Raw genomic sequence first — 16,366 nt, forward strand, 5'->3', positions numbered from 1 at the left:
CTGAACGGTGAACCTCAGGGGTGACTTCATTACTGAGCTGAAAGGGTGTCCAGGCATCGTACTCTCAGGGTTTCTCCAGTCTGTGTCAGGCCAGTAAATCTGGTCTTATACTGTGAGTTAGAATTTGTTCTGCGCTTTTCTCCAACTCTGGATTTCTTTCTTTTCTTCTTGACTTTTTCCTTTTGGGAAAGCTACATCTCTTTGTGTCTTGATAGTTCTATTGCTTGGCACATAGCCATAGCCAATGTAGTATCAGTATGAAATTGTTATGCTGTAGAATTTTTCAGTCTTGATGCAGTTTCATATCTTCCTTACTTTTTAAAAAATGTATTTTGAAATAACTGTAGACTCACAGGAAGTTGTAATAATAGTATATAGAGTTCCTTGAACTCTCCCCCCAATTTCAGTGGTATAGTACGATATCGACACCAAGAATTCAATATTGTTATGATTCTGTTAACAGTTTTCACCAGTTTGTTCATGACTCCGTGCGTGCATGTGGTGCTGTGGATAGGTTTGTGGAGTCACCACCGTGGTCACCATGGAGAAACACCTTCAGGCGCCCTCTTTGTTGTTGCAGCCTCACCTTTACTTTCCTCACTCCGTATCCCCTGGCAACTGCTGATCTCTTCTCCAGCTCTCGGATTTCTTTGCTTTTTAAGCATTCTCTTTTTATCTGAGCCGCTGACAGTTTTGTTCTGCACAGACTAATCTCACCAAACTTTAATTTGGTCATACTTCTCATTTTTTTTTAAAATTATTATTATAGCCATCTTCAGTAGTGTAATTAATTCTTTATTTCTAAGTTCCACTTTCTCAGCTTTGCTTCTTTGTCATAATGTAAAAACTGAGCTATTTTATTTCTTATATTAGATGGATATAAAGCTTTTTTCACCTTTGCTATTTGATATGGCCGAACAAAACGCATGGCTTTGAAATTTTTCCATTATTTTGTACTGTATGAATTTCCATTATTACCTCTTCATCCCTGTGGCTGAACTAATTAACATGCTGCCCATCGTGTACTTTTCTAATTTTTGTCCATAAAACTACTTTCCAGTTCTTCCTGTTTATTTAGTTAAAGGAGATAGGTGGAAACTTTAAGGAATAAAGATAAAATATTACAGTCCCTGTAGAATTTCTGTTTTGGAGGGCTACAAGTAGTATTGAAACAAGGAACAAATACTATGTAATTTCTAAAAATCGGAAAAGATTAATTTGATCAATTTAGAGGGGTGTGGTGCTTGAAGTGTTAAGGTGATTGTGAATCTTTCAAATTTTGTTCTTTCTTTCATTAGCTTGTGGGTGAGGCCAGTTTTAAATTTCAAAACTTGAACATCTTTGTACCCATTCTTATTAATATTTTTCTCCTTTCCAGACAGTCATGATTTCTATAAATTTCCAGAATTTTTTTACTTCATTTCTTAATTCTTACAAAGGTGACTTACATGCATAATATTTTTGCTTCCTATAATTGATTATATATAACGATTTTCATTGTCATTTATTACATTGCTTCATGGTCATTATTGTTTATGCTACTTTATTTTTAAACTTTTTTATGTTGTTTGAACTCTTTTCCTTCTTTCTAATTACAGTACCCACTATTATTTTACATGTGTTTCTTGCTAGGTTTTATATACAGGAGAGAGTATAGAAAGGAATGCTTAGCACTTTAACTCTCCAATTTATCAGAATAAATAAAGAATAAAACTCTAAATGCTTTTTTTCTATTTAGATTTGCTCCTTGGCCCTCTGATATTAACCAATTAAAAACAAACCCCATCATTCAGGTTTGTCTTATAACATTTTCTATTTTAATTTCTAAAGAACAGAAAACCCCTGTAGGCAGTTTGCTTCTAATCCAATTCATAATATAACCTATTGGTACTGCTTTATAACTGTTAATCTCTACCTTTCATCATTTCTAGTTCTTCTTACAAAAGAATTGTCGAGATTTTCTCATACTTATCCTATATCTTTGAAAATCAATGACCTAATTGATTCCCAGTCAAATTTTGGATTAAATCTGAATTGTACACTGCTTTTTCAGGTCGTCTATCAATTGACTCCTTACCATGTTCAAAGCCTTGCTGCTTTCTTTATTCTCTATGCTTTTATTCTTTTTTCTTTTTTATCCTTGAAATGTTCTCTTTATCTTAACCATTTCTAGTGTACTGATTACTCAAAGACATGCTTGAAGATGCATTCTCTTGCAAAAAAAAAATTTTTTTTTAACTTTCTCCATTGACATTACTGTTCCTTGATTTTACTTTTCTGTTTGTTTCACATGTATTTGTCTTGTGTTCACAGCCACATTTTAAGCCCCTTCAGAGCAGATTATTTTAATTCTTTCTTCCCCACTGCACACATATCTAGTGTAATTAGTTGATTAAAGTCATCCTTTTGTCCTATTAAAAGCAGCAAAATATATTTGTTGTTGAGAAGGGAAGAGTGATTAGTTCATCTGCTTGCTGTGATACTAAGCACTCAGCATCTTTGATTTAACATTTGTCGTTCTTTCACCTGATTAAGTTTTGAGTGGATTTGTTTTATTTATTTCTCTCAATTCAAGAAATAAATGATAATGTCATTAATGATGAAGGTCCAGATAATAGCAATTAATATGTAACTATCAGAATTCCATTTTTTATATTTTCTGTTTTTTGGAGGAAGAAGCTGTAGAAAGTTGATAATTAAACTTAGAATTGTGACATCTTTCTATAAAATTATTTATGTCACATAGAATAGTAACATAACACCATTGCTGTCGAGTTGATTCCGACTCACAGCGACCCTATAGGACAGAGTAGAATTGCCGCATATGGTTTCCAAGGAGCACCTGGTGGACCCGAACTGCCAGCCTTTTGGATAGCAGCCGAATGCTTAACCACTGCGCCACCAGGGCTCCTTATGTCACATAGTGGCTGATACTTATTTTTTAAACAAAAATCTTAAAAATAATTTAGATTTGAAAATCTTGATTTGTGACTTAGGATACTACTTATTTTAATTACTGCTGGAGTGGGTTTCAAGGAATAAATATCTATCTTGTTTGTTGTACTTCTGGTGCTAATAGGGTACCTGCTATGGCAGCTGTAAGGAGCCCTGGTGGTGCATTGGTTAAAGTGCTCAACTGCTAACTGAAAGGTCTGTGGTTCAGATCCACCAGCTGCTCTGCAGAGGAGAGACCTGGCAATCTGCTTCTGTAAAGAGTATAGCCTAGGAAACCCTATGGGGCAGTTCTGCTCTGTCTTATAGGGTCGCTATGAGTCGGAATTGACTCAGTGGCCTACAGCAAAAACAATGCCTGCTGTATTGTAGGCATCCATTAGATATTTATTAAATGCACGAGTCCAGTTATTCTTTAGATCCATATTGTTAATGTTTATTGAACCCTTATAGCCTGTCAGCCATTTTCACATTCTTTATTTAATCTTCACAAGAACACTGAGGCGTAGGAATTATTATATTTACCTTTCAAATGATAGCAATTGTCCTAAATAGATTAAATGACTTGTTTAAGATACTCCAGCTAACAAGTGACAATATCAAGATTCAAATTCTTGTCTTAACTAGTAATCTTTTACACTATTTTAGAGTAATAACAAATCATATATTGACAAAGCATTTAAAGTTCTTATTTTTAAAGTTTCCCTATGTATTATATGTTTTATTTTACCTTTATATTTTTCTTTCAGAATCCACCAAACCCACCTGTATCACCAGGAAAGCCTGCAAATGATATCAGCAGTAATAGTAATGTACCCTACAGGTGAGAATTGTAAATGATACATTTGTCCAGTTTTAAAATAGCAACAAGGTTCAGATTTTAGTTTATAGAAAAACCATAGAATGTAATCCTATGTGTTTATGTGGAGATAAGTGTTAAGTGTACTGGATTAATTATATTTTCTTCTGCTTTGTTATAAGTTGTCAGCTATATTACTGTTGCTAATTATAAAGCTTTCTTTGGTCAATGCAGATTTCTTTAACCACTTGTAGTAAATAATATTCTCTCAGGTAATTCAGAGATGCTTTGATTGGGGGTGAGAAAGACTTCTGTCTGTAGATGTTAGGACCTACATTTGACCATCAAGTATAAGTACTGAGGACATTTGAATATAAGAGGAAAACTCTTCTCTAATGCTACAAAAAAACCATTGCCATTGAGTTGATTCCGACTCATAGTGACCCCGTAAGACAGAGTAGAACTGCCGCATAGAGTTTCCAAGGAGCGGCTGGTGGATTTGAACTGCCGACCTTTTGATTAACAGTTGTGCTCTTAACCACTGTGCCACCAGGGCTCCCTAATAGACCCTAGTATTAAGAAGGCCCTGGTAGCGCAATGGTTAAGTGTTCGGCTGCTAACCAAGAGGTCGGCAGTTCGAATCCATCAGCTGCTCCTTGGAAACCCTATGGGTCAGTTCTACTCCGTTCTGTAGGGTCGCTATAAGTTGGAATTGACTTGATGGCAGTGGGTATATTAAGAAGGCAGTGTGCCAGCTATGTCTAAGTGCATTCATTTGTAGTTTACTGCTGTAAAACACAAGTCTGTCTACCCTTTTCAATGGGCCGTTGCTTTCTCTATACATAAATTGGTATCCTCCATAATGGCATATCCATTGACAATTTATGTGAATATTTATTTCATAGAAACACAGGCACAGTGAGACAGATGCTGGAGTCCAAAAGAAATGTAAGCGAGAGTGCACTGCCATCCTTTCAAACCCCTGTGAATACAGGTAACATTCTCTTAACACCAAAATACCCCTTCTTAGGAATTGAAGGTTTTGGTTCTCTTTTTGTACATTCTTTTGAGTTTGAAATGACTAAAAAACTGGGCACATTGGTCCAGAATAGAGTACTGATTTCAAAATTTAAAAAAATGAGGATCACAGTTAATGTGTAAAAATCTAGCAAACCAAATCTCTTATGTCAAACATTTTGGTCTTCTGAAGCCTCTTTGCTCTTAAAAATTATTAAGAACTCTAAAGAGCTTTTGTTTATTTGAATTATATCAATCAATATTTACTATAGTAGAAATTAAAACAAAAGATTGCCATCGAGTTGATTCAGGCTCATGATAGCCCCCCATGTGTTGCAGAGTAGAACAGTGCTTCATAGGGTTTTTAAGGCTGTGACCTTTCAGAAGCACATCACCAGACCTTTCTTCCGAGGCACCTCTTGGTGGGTTTGATCTGCCAACCTTTTGGTTAGCAGTCAGGCACTTAACTGTGCTATCCACGGACTCCTAAGTAAAAATAACTCCTAGTAGAAATTAAAACTGATACTCTTTAAAAATATTTATTCATTTAAAAATACTACTAATAAGCCCATAGTGTGTAACACAAATAACATTTTTTTTTACAATCCAGGTTAGTCTCTCATTCAAAAATTTATACACAGTTAATGTGACCCAAATTGCTCTCCCTATACTGTGGCAGCACAGTCCTCCTTTCCACCCCTGATTTCCCATGTCCGTTCAGGAAGCTCGTGACTCTGCCTTCTCATCTCACCTCCAGACAGGAGCTGCCCATTTAGTCTCATGTATCTACTTGAGCTAAGAAGCACACTTTTCATGAGTATCATTTTATGGTCCATAGTCCAGTCTAATCTTTGTCTGAAGAATTGGCCTCGGGAATGGTTGTAGTTCTGGGTTGACAGATTCCAGGGGCCATGCTTTCTGGGGATCCTCCAGTCTCAGTCAGACCATTAAGTCTGGTCTTTTCACTAGAATTTGAGTTCTGCACCCTACTTTTCTCCTGTTCCATCAGGGACTCTCTGTTGTGTTCCCTGTCAGGGCGGTCACTGGTGGTAGTCAGGCACCATCTAGTTCTTCTGGTCTCAGGCTGATGCAGTCTCTGGTTTAATGGCCCTTTCTGTCTCTTGGGCTAATACTTTCCTTGTGTCTTTGGTGTTCTTCATTCTCCTTTACTCCAGGTGGGTTGGGACCAATTGATGCATCTTAGATGGCCGCTTACTAGCTTTTAAGACCCCAGATGCCACTTACCAAAGTAGGATGCAGAACATTTTCTTAACAAATTTTGTTATGCCAGTTGACCTAGATGTCCCCTGAAAGCATGGTCCCCCGACCCCTGCCCCTGCTACTCTGTCCCTTGAAGTGTTTGGTTGTATTGATATTATTAAATTTAATTAAAAAAAGTTGTACTGACTTGCCCTGTAGTGTGTGCTGTCCTTCCCTTCACCCAAGATAATTCTTGTCTACTATCTAGTTAGTGAATAACCCTCACCCTCCCTCCCCACCCTCATAACCATTAAAGAATGTTTTCTTCTGCATTTAAACCTTTTCCTGAGTCCTTATAATAGTGGCTTTATACAATATTTGTCCTTTTGTGACTGACCAAATGCACTCAGCATAATGCCTTCCAGATTCCTCCATGTTATAAGATGTTTCACAGATTCATCATTGTTCATTATCGTTGCGTAGTATTCCATTGTGTGGATATACCATAATTTGTTTAGCCATTCATCCATCTACAGGCACCTAGGTTGTTTCCATCTTTTTGCTGTCATAAACAGTGCTGCGGTGAACATGGGTATAACACAACATTTTTAATGAAAAATAGCTATCTATTCCAAAACAAAAAACCAGTGAAAAGAGTATTATTATTTTATATCTTTAAAAATCTCTTTAATGTCTTGCTTAAGACATTAAGACAGCTGGATTCTCATATCTACGTCTGCATTCAGTATGTTGTTTTGGTTGAAGTATTTGAAGGAAATTCAGCCTCACACTGAATATATAGTTGGAAAATGGAGGAATGTTTTACTAGCCCTTTTAGATAATTGTGAATATTCTTTGAAACTGACAAGTGTATTTTATTACAAGTTAGTTGCAAAGTTGAATCTGAAACCATACTGATAAACTTTTCTAATTCAGTTACATTAAAATCCATTTATCCATCATGCACTTTGGATGGATCTGTTACTAATTCATTGATCATTTGGAAAATACTAGTTCACTGAATTATGCAAGTCTTTCACATGTTGCCACATTTCGTTAATAAATATAAAAACAAATCACATTTGTTAATCTGATCATCAGTTCTCGTTAGAAAAGTCTTTTCAAATTTGGGAAGTTATCACTGTCACAGTGGCAAATACAAAGTTTCCCCAAAATTCTACTTTGTTTTAAAGCTCAAATTTAATGTTGCCAGTAAATACTGTTGGTTGTTTTCTTTGAAGTTACTGCCTTACATGATTTCTTTTCAAGAAAAGATCTGCCATATACCCAAACATGAGTAACCACAGTAAGTTTGTAAGTTGTTCTTTCAAATAAAATGGCATTCCATGAAAAAGGCTGCTGGTTCAGTTTACTACTCAAACATTGCACAAGCTTCTTTCCTTGAGCCGGCCATCCTACTTAGGCATGCAGCTGTAGTGCATGTATACTTCCTGTTTCTTCACACAAAATGTTAAGATTTGTCTCAAGGGTTGAGATTTAATGTAATTAATAGTTTTTATTACTCATCAAAGGCATTCTTTCTGTTTATTTGCTTAAGATGCTGCATGCTTTGCTTGTTTTTTACGGTGGATATATGATGGTAACGAATACAGTTACAGTTTGGTACCACTACCTTGATTTTTCTACTAAGGTACCAGAATTTTACTCACCACTGTTTTTATTCTATCGGCGCAAATGTCCACACAGTGAAAAAGTCAAATAATTTATTGTTATTGTTACGAAAATAGTTTTGACACTGAAGACTCCCTGAAAGGGTCTCAGGAACCCCCAGATATCCCCCTGGACTACACTTTGAGAGGTGCTGCTCTTGTGCGCTTTTAATTTTTGAATGACAAGAAACCAAATGAGAGAGAAACTTGGTCATCTATTATAAACCTGGTCAAATGAAGTAAATACAAGTAGTTGAAGCAAAATCACCATAAAGCTGCAGTGACCAGCATTTTGCTTTTCTCTGCTCTGTTTGTATGCTCCCTCACTGCTTAATTCATTATCCATCTTCACTAAGTGCTTTTTTCCCTATCATACAGTGTCAGTAGAGGGAGCCTTTCCTTACTAGTTTATCTCCCAGGGAGTTCTATCACACTTGATCCACAGATAAACGTTTTACACAGTCCTAATGATAAAATATAATGGCCAGGTTTATCTGTCACTCATTAATGGTGAGACCTTTTCTGTAGATTTACTGTTTGGGTTTATATACTGTAGGTGTTCTGCAAAGACAAGTAAGAAGCAAACCCATTGCCGTCGAGTTGATTCCGATTCATAGTGACAGTATAGGACAGAGTAGAACTGCCCCATAAGGTTTCTAGGGAGTGGCTGGTGGATTCGAATTGCTGACCTTTCAGTTTGCAGCCAAGCTCTTAGGGTAGTTTCAATTATATATATATATACACACACATATACATGTACACACACACACATTATTTATTAGTTTTTTTTGTGTGTGTTTTTAAGTTTTTCCAGTTAGTTGCTCTGAAGTGAATTTATAGTAATTTTCAGAGATTGTTTTCCTGGTGAGACAGCAGTCACCCGTATTAATCATAAATCATGTGCTGTTTCCATATTGTACCAAACACACAGCAAAAATGCTTCTAAGAATTCTGAGAATTTCTAGAATTTGAATCTGTACATAATTTCATTATCAGAGATTTTATTGTATCTAATGTAATGTATTAAATTTGTATGTGCTGTATTTTCCTAGCTGATACATGAAACTAGGCATTTAAACTGAGACTTTTCTTTTCTTTCTATAGTATCTTCAACCAGTCTTATCACTCCTCCAACAGTTGTCAGTAGTCAACCTAAACTGCAGACTCCAGCAACCTCGGGTTCTCTGACAGCAACATCAGTTCTTCCTGCACCCAACACAGCTACAGTAGTTGCTACTACTCAGGTGCCTAGTGGAAATCCCCAACCTACAATCTCTTTACAGCCTTTGCCAGTGATTTTGCATGTGCCTGTTGCTGTATCCTCCCAGCCTCAGCTTCTGCAGAGCCATCCAGGGACTTTAGTGACCAATCAACCTTCTGGCAACGTTGAATTTATTTCTGTGCAAAGCCCACCTACAGTGAGTGGTCTGACCAAAAATCCAGTATCTTTGCCATCTTTGCCAAACCCCACTAAACCAAACAACGTTCCTTCTGTGCCCAGTCCTAGTATTCAAAGGAACTCTCCTGCTGGTGCCGCACCATTAGGAACAACACTTGCTGTACAGGCTGTTCCAACAGCACACTCTATTGTACAAGCCACAAGGACTTCTTTACCCACAGTAGGCCCATCAGGACTCTATAGTCCATCAAATAATCGAGGTCCTATACAGATGAAAATTCCAATTTCTGCTTTTAGTACTTCATCTCCTGCAGAACAGAGCAGCACTGCCACCCCAAGAGTTGGTAAGTCAGTATATCTGTTTAATAATAGAAACGTAAGCATGTAAATGCCTTTAGGTGATTGAACTTTCTTCAGGGGTTGGGGGGGTCATGGCTAGTGTTGTTTGAAGAGCAGAGTAAATAGAATTTCCTTGGTTATGTTTAGTTATTCTTCAGATACCTAACAGAAATTATAATGTTTAAATGAGATGGGGGAAGTGTATTCTGAGTGAGAGGTTAGGATTTGTATTTTATCTTTTAGTAGTTTTCCTAATTTGGGTGAATTTTTAATTTATGCTTTATACCAAGCATTATGAATTACTTTAAAAATGCTTTTCCAGGAATATGAATAGAACAATTATTTTTTAAAGTATCTAATTGACGTAGTTTATTCTTGTAAGAGAAAAATGCAACTCTTTGTACATTCATCATTCACATCTTCCAAATTTGAATAGTTTAAAAATAGATTTCTCCCCCTCATTTACTACAGAATGATTGCTGCTTCTGTTATTTATTTCGCCTTATGATATATTATACGATTATGTTGATATTTACTTAGAAGTATTACCAAAAGGAGAACTTGATTTTACCTGTATTTAAACTCTGTAAAACTCTGCCGTATCTTCCTTCATCCTGAAAGCATACATTTTGTATACATTCCTTAACTTGGTTCTTCTTCTTTTCTAATTTCACATTTAATCTTAACTATTTTTGGAAAGACAGATAAGAATGGGTAGGCATCATGTGTAACTGTATTATCTGTCTCACTGAGATAGTGACTGTGAAATTTAAGAAACAGATTCTAAAGTACAAAATTACTTTTATAAGTGAGAAATTCAAACTTTCCTTTTTATTTGTCGTATAACGATTAGTACTGTACTTAGCCTCTAAATGTGTCCTCTTACATAAAATTCTCATGGTATTTCACAGTTGTTGAGGGACTCAGTGAGCTGCAGATCCAAATTAATATTGGGCAGAAGCTGAATATCACCCTCATACAATGAACATCTGAGATATATGAGTCTGACATTTTATCTAAAAATACAATTATTAATATTAGTATATATAGCTTAAATGTTTGGTATAGTGCAGGAACAATATTTCTTAACATTGTGTGCCACTACATTATTTCTTAGACATTATTATTCATGTTTGAAGTGCTAAAAGAAATGCTTACTTTTAACTGAGATTAGTGGACAAGCAAGATTCTTTGTGGTACTTCCTTTCTCTCTGATTCTTTTTTTTTTAACTTACTACTCATATTCCCAGATGAGATATATTCCCTGTTATAGAACTTTTCTTGAAAGACTATGGCTTGCAAAGAAGTAAATTACTTAGGGTTTTTTTGTTTGTTTAATTTTATGGATGCTAGTACCATAATTAATATCAGAATTATAATTTCATTATTGTGTTCTCCTAAGATTTTTATGAACATTTGATAGCTCAAAAAGAGTATGATCTTCCCAGTGTTATCTAGCTGATGTACTTTTTTAATTAGTCATAATAAGTGTCAGTCTGTTTTCAAGTTCATTTTATTATTTGAATGTTCTTAATTGTTTTTATATGTCAATTTAATATTTTTTACAATCATTATTATTTAGTATGACATTTTACTTTTTGTGATAGTATACATTTATATGGAAACTTACAAAATTTTGTATTTTAACATATTTATTTAACTTGTGTATATGTATGTATACATAGATTTATTAAGGAAAGTTTGCTGACCTTATTCCATTAAGAATACTTACCTACATTTACCACATTGGAAAGTGAATTATTAAATATTAACAATAAATTTTAATGACAAGCTTTGTGTGTTTTTAATGTTGATTAGAATGAGATCCTGTGAGATCATACGTACTTTGATCATGCATAATTTTAGAGGTACCAGAAATGTGGTTAACATAGGCATTTGTCTGTTTGGGCTTCCCCAAACCTGAGCGGAAGCCAAATAGCCAAATTTGGCTGCATATGAAGGTTAAAGCCAAACTTCAGTGTATCCCTCATGTGATAAATTAATTAGGCCATGAAATTAAAACTCATGTAGGTGTTATTTACTTAATGAAAATATATGCTGTGTAACTAGACTGTATGCATTTGTATGTATTTTATTATAATTCACTGTATCCTTAGAGATTGTTAGTATTTTCTGATGATAGTAAAGTAAAAATCTCCTAGAAGTAGCTTAGAAATTTAGGGCTCAAATTATAGCTAATTGCATTTATTCATCAAATATTGAGTGTGTGTATTTTTCTAAGGTCCTACAGACACACAGAGCTATATCAAATAGTCCCTGTTCTCACTGAGCTTAGAATCACATAGGGAACTTGGCCATTAAATAAGTAACTATAAATGTGATGAGTGTTAAGATAATGCTTGTTGTTGTGAGAGGATATGGGAGGTGTGGGAAGGTTTGAGAAAATGAATGAAAAGATGAGGGAAATAAAACCAAACCAAAACCAAACATGTTACCTTCGAGTCAGTTCTGACTCATGGCAACCTCATGTGTTACAGAGTAGGGTTTTCTTGCCTGTAATCTTTACAGAAGCAGATCGCCAGGCCTTTCGTCTGTGGCACCACTGGGTGGGTTTGAACCGCCAACCTTTAGGTTAGTAGACGAGTGCAAACTGCTTGCACCACCCAGGGACCTGTGGGGGAATAAGGGAGGTATTAAAGGTACTTTGTAGGGGGTGACATACACGAGCACTGGCTGCAGTGTGGAGAGTTGTTTTGGAGAGGATTAGAATGGAGGTCAGGAGATCAATTAGGAGACTCTTGTAGTCATCTAGATTAGAGATGGTAGTGTGTAAAAGACTTGAAAGTTATTCAGTAGGTACAATTGACAGTAGTTGGTAATTTATTGATAAAAGATTAGGTGGATAAGGGAGATGGAGAAATTAAAGATGACTCAGATTTCTAAGACCTTGTTAAATGCTGTGCCATTTACTAAGATTGACATTAAAGGAAGAACAGATTTTGGAGGAGAGTTATATATAGTTAATGTCCAATGTCCCCTCTCAGATTTTACTAAACATCTTTTATTCCAAAGGTATAAAAATACTGTAGTTTAAAAAAAAACAAACAAAACTATTGCTCCATCAACCATAGTTTCCTTTGAATTTCTTCAAGGGCAGAATTAAACTAGTGAAGAATTTGCCCTCTATTTGTGTTCATACAATAATTATCCAGCCCTATTAAGGGACACTGTCAGTTGGCATTCCTGTAATATCATCAGTGTATCTTAATACTGCAGCATGTAGGATCAGTAACCTAGAATTAGTTTTATATTACGTATGTAGTCTTTTTAAGACTTCATAGTCCAAAACATGCTAATTCTTAATAAATGAAGTAATTTTAAGATGATTTTTTAAAAGTAAATAATATATTAATATATTTTTCCTACAAAGATAGTCACGGTAATTCAGAAGGGTAGGTCGAAATTGTAAGGGCCTCATTTTTTACTTCCTTATCCTGGGATAACATCTATTAATAGATAGATATTTATCCTAGTTTTTTTTTTAAGTACAGATTTGTATATGTACATGTGAAAATACATAGTTTTATTTCTTTTTTTTAACTAATAGTTTACATGTATTCTGAAGATTTGCAAATGAAAGATGTGCCATGTCTTGACAAAGAAGGTGTTATTCCCAGAAAGCAACATTAGAAAACCTGATTAACTTAATTCACCACATTACCGAAGATAAAAAGCTTAACTGATCACCTCAATAGATGCCAAAAACATTTGATAAAATTTAATACCTTCTCCTTTCTTTACTCAGTTAGAAACTGGGATTAAACATACTTAGTTTATTTTTTATGCTATTTTGGAAGTAGCTTTCCCTATAAAATTAATACAAGTTAATTCAAAAATGAGTTAAGAAAAGTCATCTGTGGGTGAAAGACCCAGATTATGTGTATTTTCTTTGAATCACTGTGTACATTTCTACTGTTTTCAACTAGTTTCTTTACTGAATTTATTGCAAACATTTTTGCCCTGTCATTAATTTTTCTTCTCCAAAAGGGTACATAGTATGGAGGAATTATATTTTAACCATTCCCTTATGTGAGAACATTCAAGTTTTCTACATCTTAAATTATTTCCCTGAGCTATTCCTTAGGATAGAATTAGAATTGCTGCATCAATGGATATGTGAAGTTTTTAAAAATCTGTTATAAATTTGCCCTTCTGAGAGATTCTTCAGCAGTGATCTGTGAGAGTATTTATATGTTACATGTTGACAGACAAACATAGTTGTAGAAGATGAAATGAATTATTGTATATAAAGCAACCTAACTTTTTACATTCTGTGTTTTTAAAAATGGCTCTAATTTTTTTTTTTTTGACCCCTCAGAAAACCAGACAAACAAAACCACAGATAATTCTGTTAATAAGAAAGCAGCTGATAGTACATCACAGGTAAGATTTTTCCTTCTACTTCAAGGTAAAATTCTAATTACAGTCCATAGGATTTCCATCAGTATTCTTTTGTATGATGAAAAATATTCTAAATCTGTTTTTTACAGCTGTCCAAATGTTTTCTAAGAATTTCTTTGTAACATTTGCCAAGAATTGAGTTTCTTTGCTTAACAGTTCTTTTATAATTTATTATATTAACTAACTGCTTGGATTATACAGTTGAAATGTCCTTCACCTTCATGTAGTGTAAAGATTCAGTTTCTATGGAAGCTTATGGGACAGTGAGTTTATCGTAGTGGTGGTAGAGTAATTTGAAAAAGGGTAGTGAGAATGGGTATATAACTCGAAGAATGTAATCAGCGTAACTGAATTGTACCTGTAGAAATTGTTGAATTGGTGTATATTTTCACCAGAAAAACCCAAAAAAATGATTCAGTCTCTCTAAAGAAAGCATATGAAGTTCTCCTTGAAGCCCATCTTTTTTTAGACAGTCTCACTGGCTTACCACCCCCACACACCATTTTATTTTTCTTTAGAGCTGATCAGAAATATCATTTAGGGAAGAAGGTCTTGGTCTTTCTGATAGTTTATTAGCACTTTGCTAGTCTTGGTACTTTCTCATGTTAAATCTTTAAACCACCTAGTAGTGGAATAGCTACTTCTTTCATATATTAACATTGTTCTTCCTCGTTCTACTCTCTTGCTTTGTTGTTGTGTTCTTTGTTACCGTCAAGTCTTTTCTGACTCCTATCGCTGTAATAAATTTAGAGTGAAGTAATTAGGGTGTTGGTAGTTTTGTTTTCTTCCCTTCCTCTTTAAGAAGCTCCTGTATTATCCCTGGAAAAACAAAAAGTATTGAGTATGTCAGAAACAGGAATAAATGACATGAATTTTAAAACATTGGGGCATAATGATCTTTAATTATGACTGTTTTCCTTTAAGATAAATTTTGACCAGTGCTAGATATATACCATGGTTTACAAATCAAATTAAAGGTATTGAAAAAAAAATATTTCTTACAGATCTTAGCAGTATTTGTATGTAATATTAAAGGTCAAAGTTGTGATTTTTCCAAGAATGTCTTGTGGACTCTATGTTTTCAATTAAAATTATATGAAGTACTTTCTGGAAGTCTGTGATACGAGAAATGTTGTGAATTCAATGATTTTCAAGGGACACTTGTAGGAAGTCTAGGTGTACTTTATAAGTAAACCTAAAACTAAACAAAGAATTGACATCTTTAATTTCCTCAGTGAATTTTTTGGACAGGTTAAGTAACACTTGAAAAACAAGAAAATGATGTTGTTGTAATGGCTCAATTTCAGCGTTTTGTAAATTGCTTCTAGGGCTGTGCTAATATGGTAGTAGTTACATTTGGCTATTTAAATGTAAATTCAGCTATGGTTATGAATTTGTCAATTTCTCTTAATTTTGTGTTGGCTTTGCTTCATATGTTTTGATGCTCTACTATTAGGTGCATATTTATGTATAATTGTTATCTCTTCTTGATATATTGACCGTTTTATCATTATAAAGGAGTCCCTGGGTGTCACAAACTACTAATTGAAAGATTGGCAGTTCGAATTCACCCAGAGGCACCTCAGAAGACAGGCCTGGTGATCTGCTTCGGAAAGATCACAGCCTTGAAAACCCTGTGGAGCAGTTCTGCTCTGCACGGAGAGTTCACCTGGAGTCTGAGTCAACCCGACGGCAACTAACAACGACAGCAGTCACTGTAAAGCCTCCCTCTGCCCTTTGTCCGATATTAGCACAGCCACAGCAGCTTTTTATGCTTAATGTTTGCGTGTTACATCTTTGTTGTTTGTGACTTTGTATTTAAAATGTGTATCTTGGAGACAAATTATAGTTATTTTCTAATTTCTTACTTTGTTGTCCCATATTACAGTCCCTACATTATGGTAGGAATAGTCTATTTATAGTTAATGTAATTATTGATATGGTTGTATTTAGGTACTTAGGTCTGCTATTTTACCATTTTTTATTTGTCTCATATGTTTCTTTTTCCTTTGTACCTTCTTTCCTGCTTCATGTTGTGTCAGTTTTTTAAAAGCGTTCTATTTTATTCCTCTGTTGGCTTTCTAATTATATGTGGTTCATTTTTTTAAATCAGTTCTTCTAGGGTTTACAGTTTGAGTTCAAATCTTAAAGTTATACCAATATAACCCAAACCAAACCCATTACTTTCGAGTCGATTCCAACTGTTAGTGACCCTGTAGGACAGAGTAAAACTGCCGCATAGGGTTTCCAAGGCTGTAATCTTTACGGAAGCGGACTGCCACATCTTTTTCTGGTGGAGTGACTTCGAACCACTTACCTTTCGGTTAGCAGCCATGCGTTTTAACCACGGTGCCACCAACCAGCCAAACTCACTGCTGTCGAGGCGATTCTGACTCATAGCAACCCTGTAGATAGGGTAGAACTGCCCCATAGGGTTTCTGAGGCTATAAATCTGGAGGAGAGCAGACTGCCACATCTTTCTCCTGTGGAGCGGCTGGTGGGCTCAAACTGGCAACTTTTTGGTTAGCAGCTGAGCTCTTTAACCACTGTGCCACCAGGGCTCCTTTA

General features: G+C 35.1%; 1 protein-coding gene across 7 annotated transcripts in view; it reads left to right on the plus strand.

Moving 5' to 3' along the window:
• ATF7IP (activating transcription factor 7 interacting protein) overlaps positions 1 to 16,366 on the plus strand; it is a 121,109-nt gene that overhangs the window by 86,991 nt on the left and 17,752 nt on the right. For all 7 annotated transcript variants that reach the window (XM_023741588.1, XM_023741589.1, XM_023741592.1 and 4 more), the window contains exons 7-10: positions 3,702 to 3,775; positions 4,657 to 4,745; positions 8,743 to 9,381; positions 13,716 to 13,780. In XM_023741588.1, the coding sequence (XP_023597356.1) occupies positions 3,702 to 3,775; positions 4,657 to 4,745; positions 8,743 to 9,381; positions 13,716 to 13,780 (867 nt within the window). The remainder of the gene's footprint in view (positions 1 to 3,701; positions 3,776 to 4,656; positions 4,746 to 8,742; positions 9,382 to 13,715; positions 13,781 to 16,366) is intronic.

The sequence above is a fragment of the Trichechus manatus genome, unplaced genomic scaffold (assembly GCF_000243295.1).
Source record: "Trichechus manatus latirostris isolate Lorelei unplaced genomic scaffold, TriManLat1.0 scaffold00184, whole genome shotgun sequence".
NCBI lineage: Eukaryota > Metazoa > Chordata > Mammalia > Sirenia > Trichechidae > Trichechus > Trichechus manatus.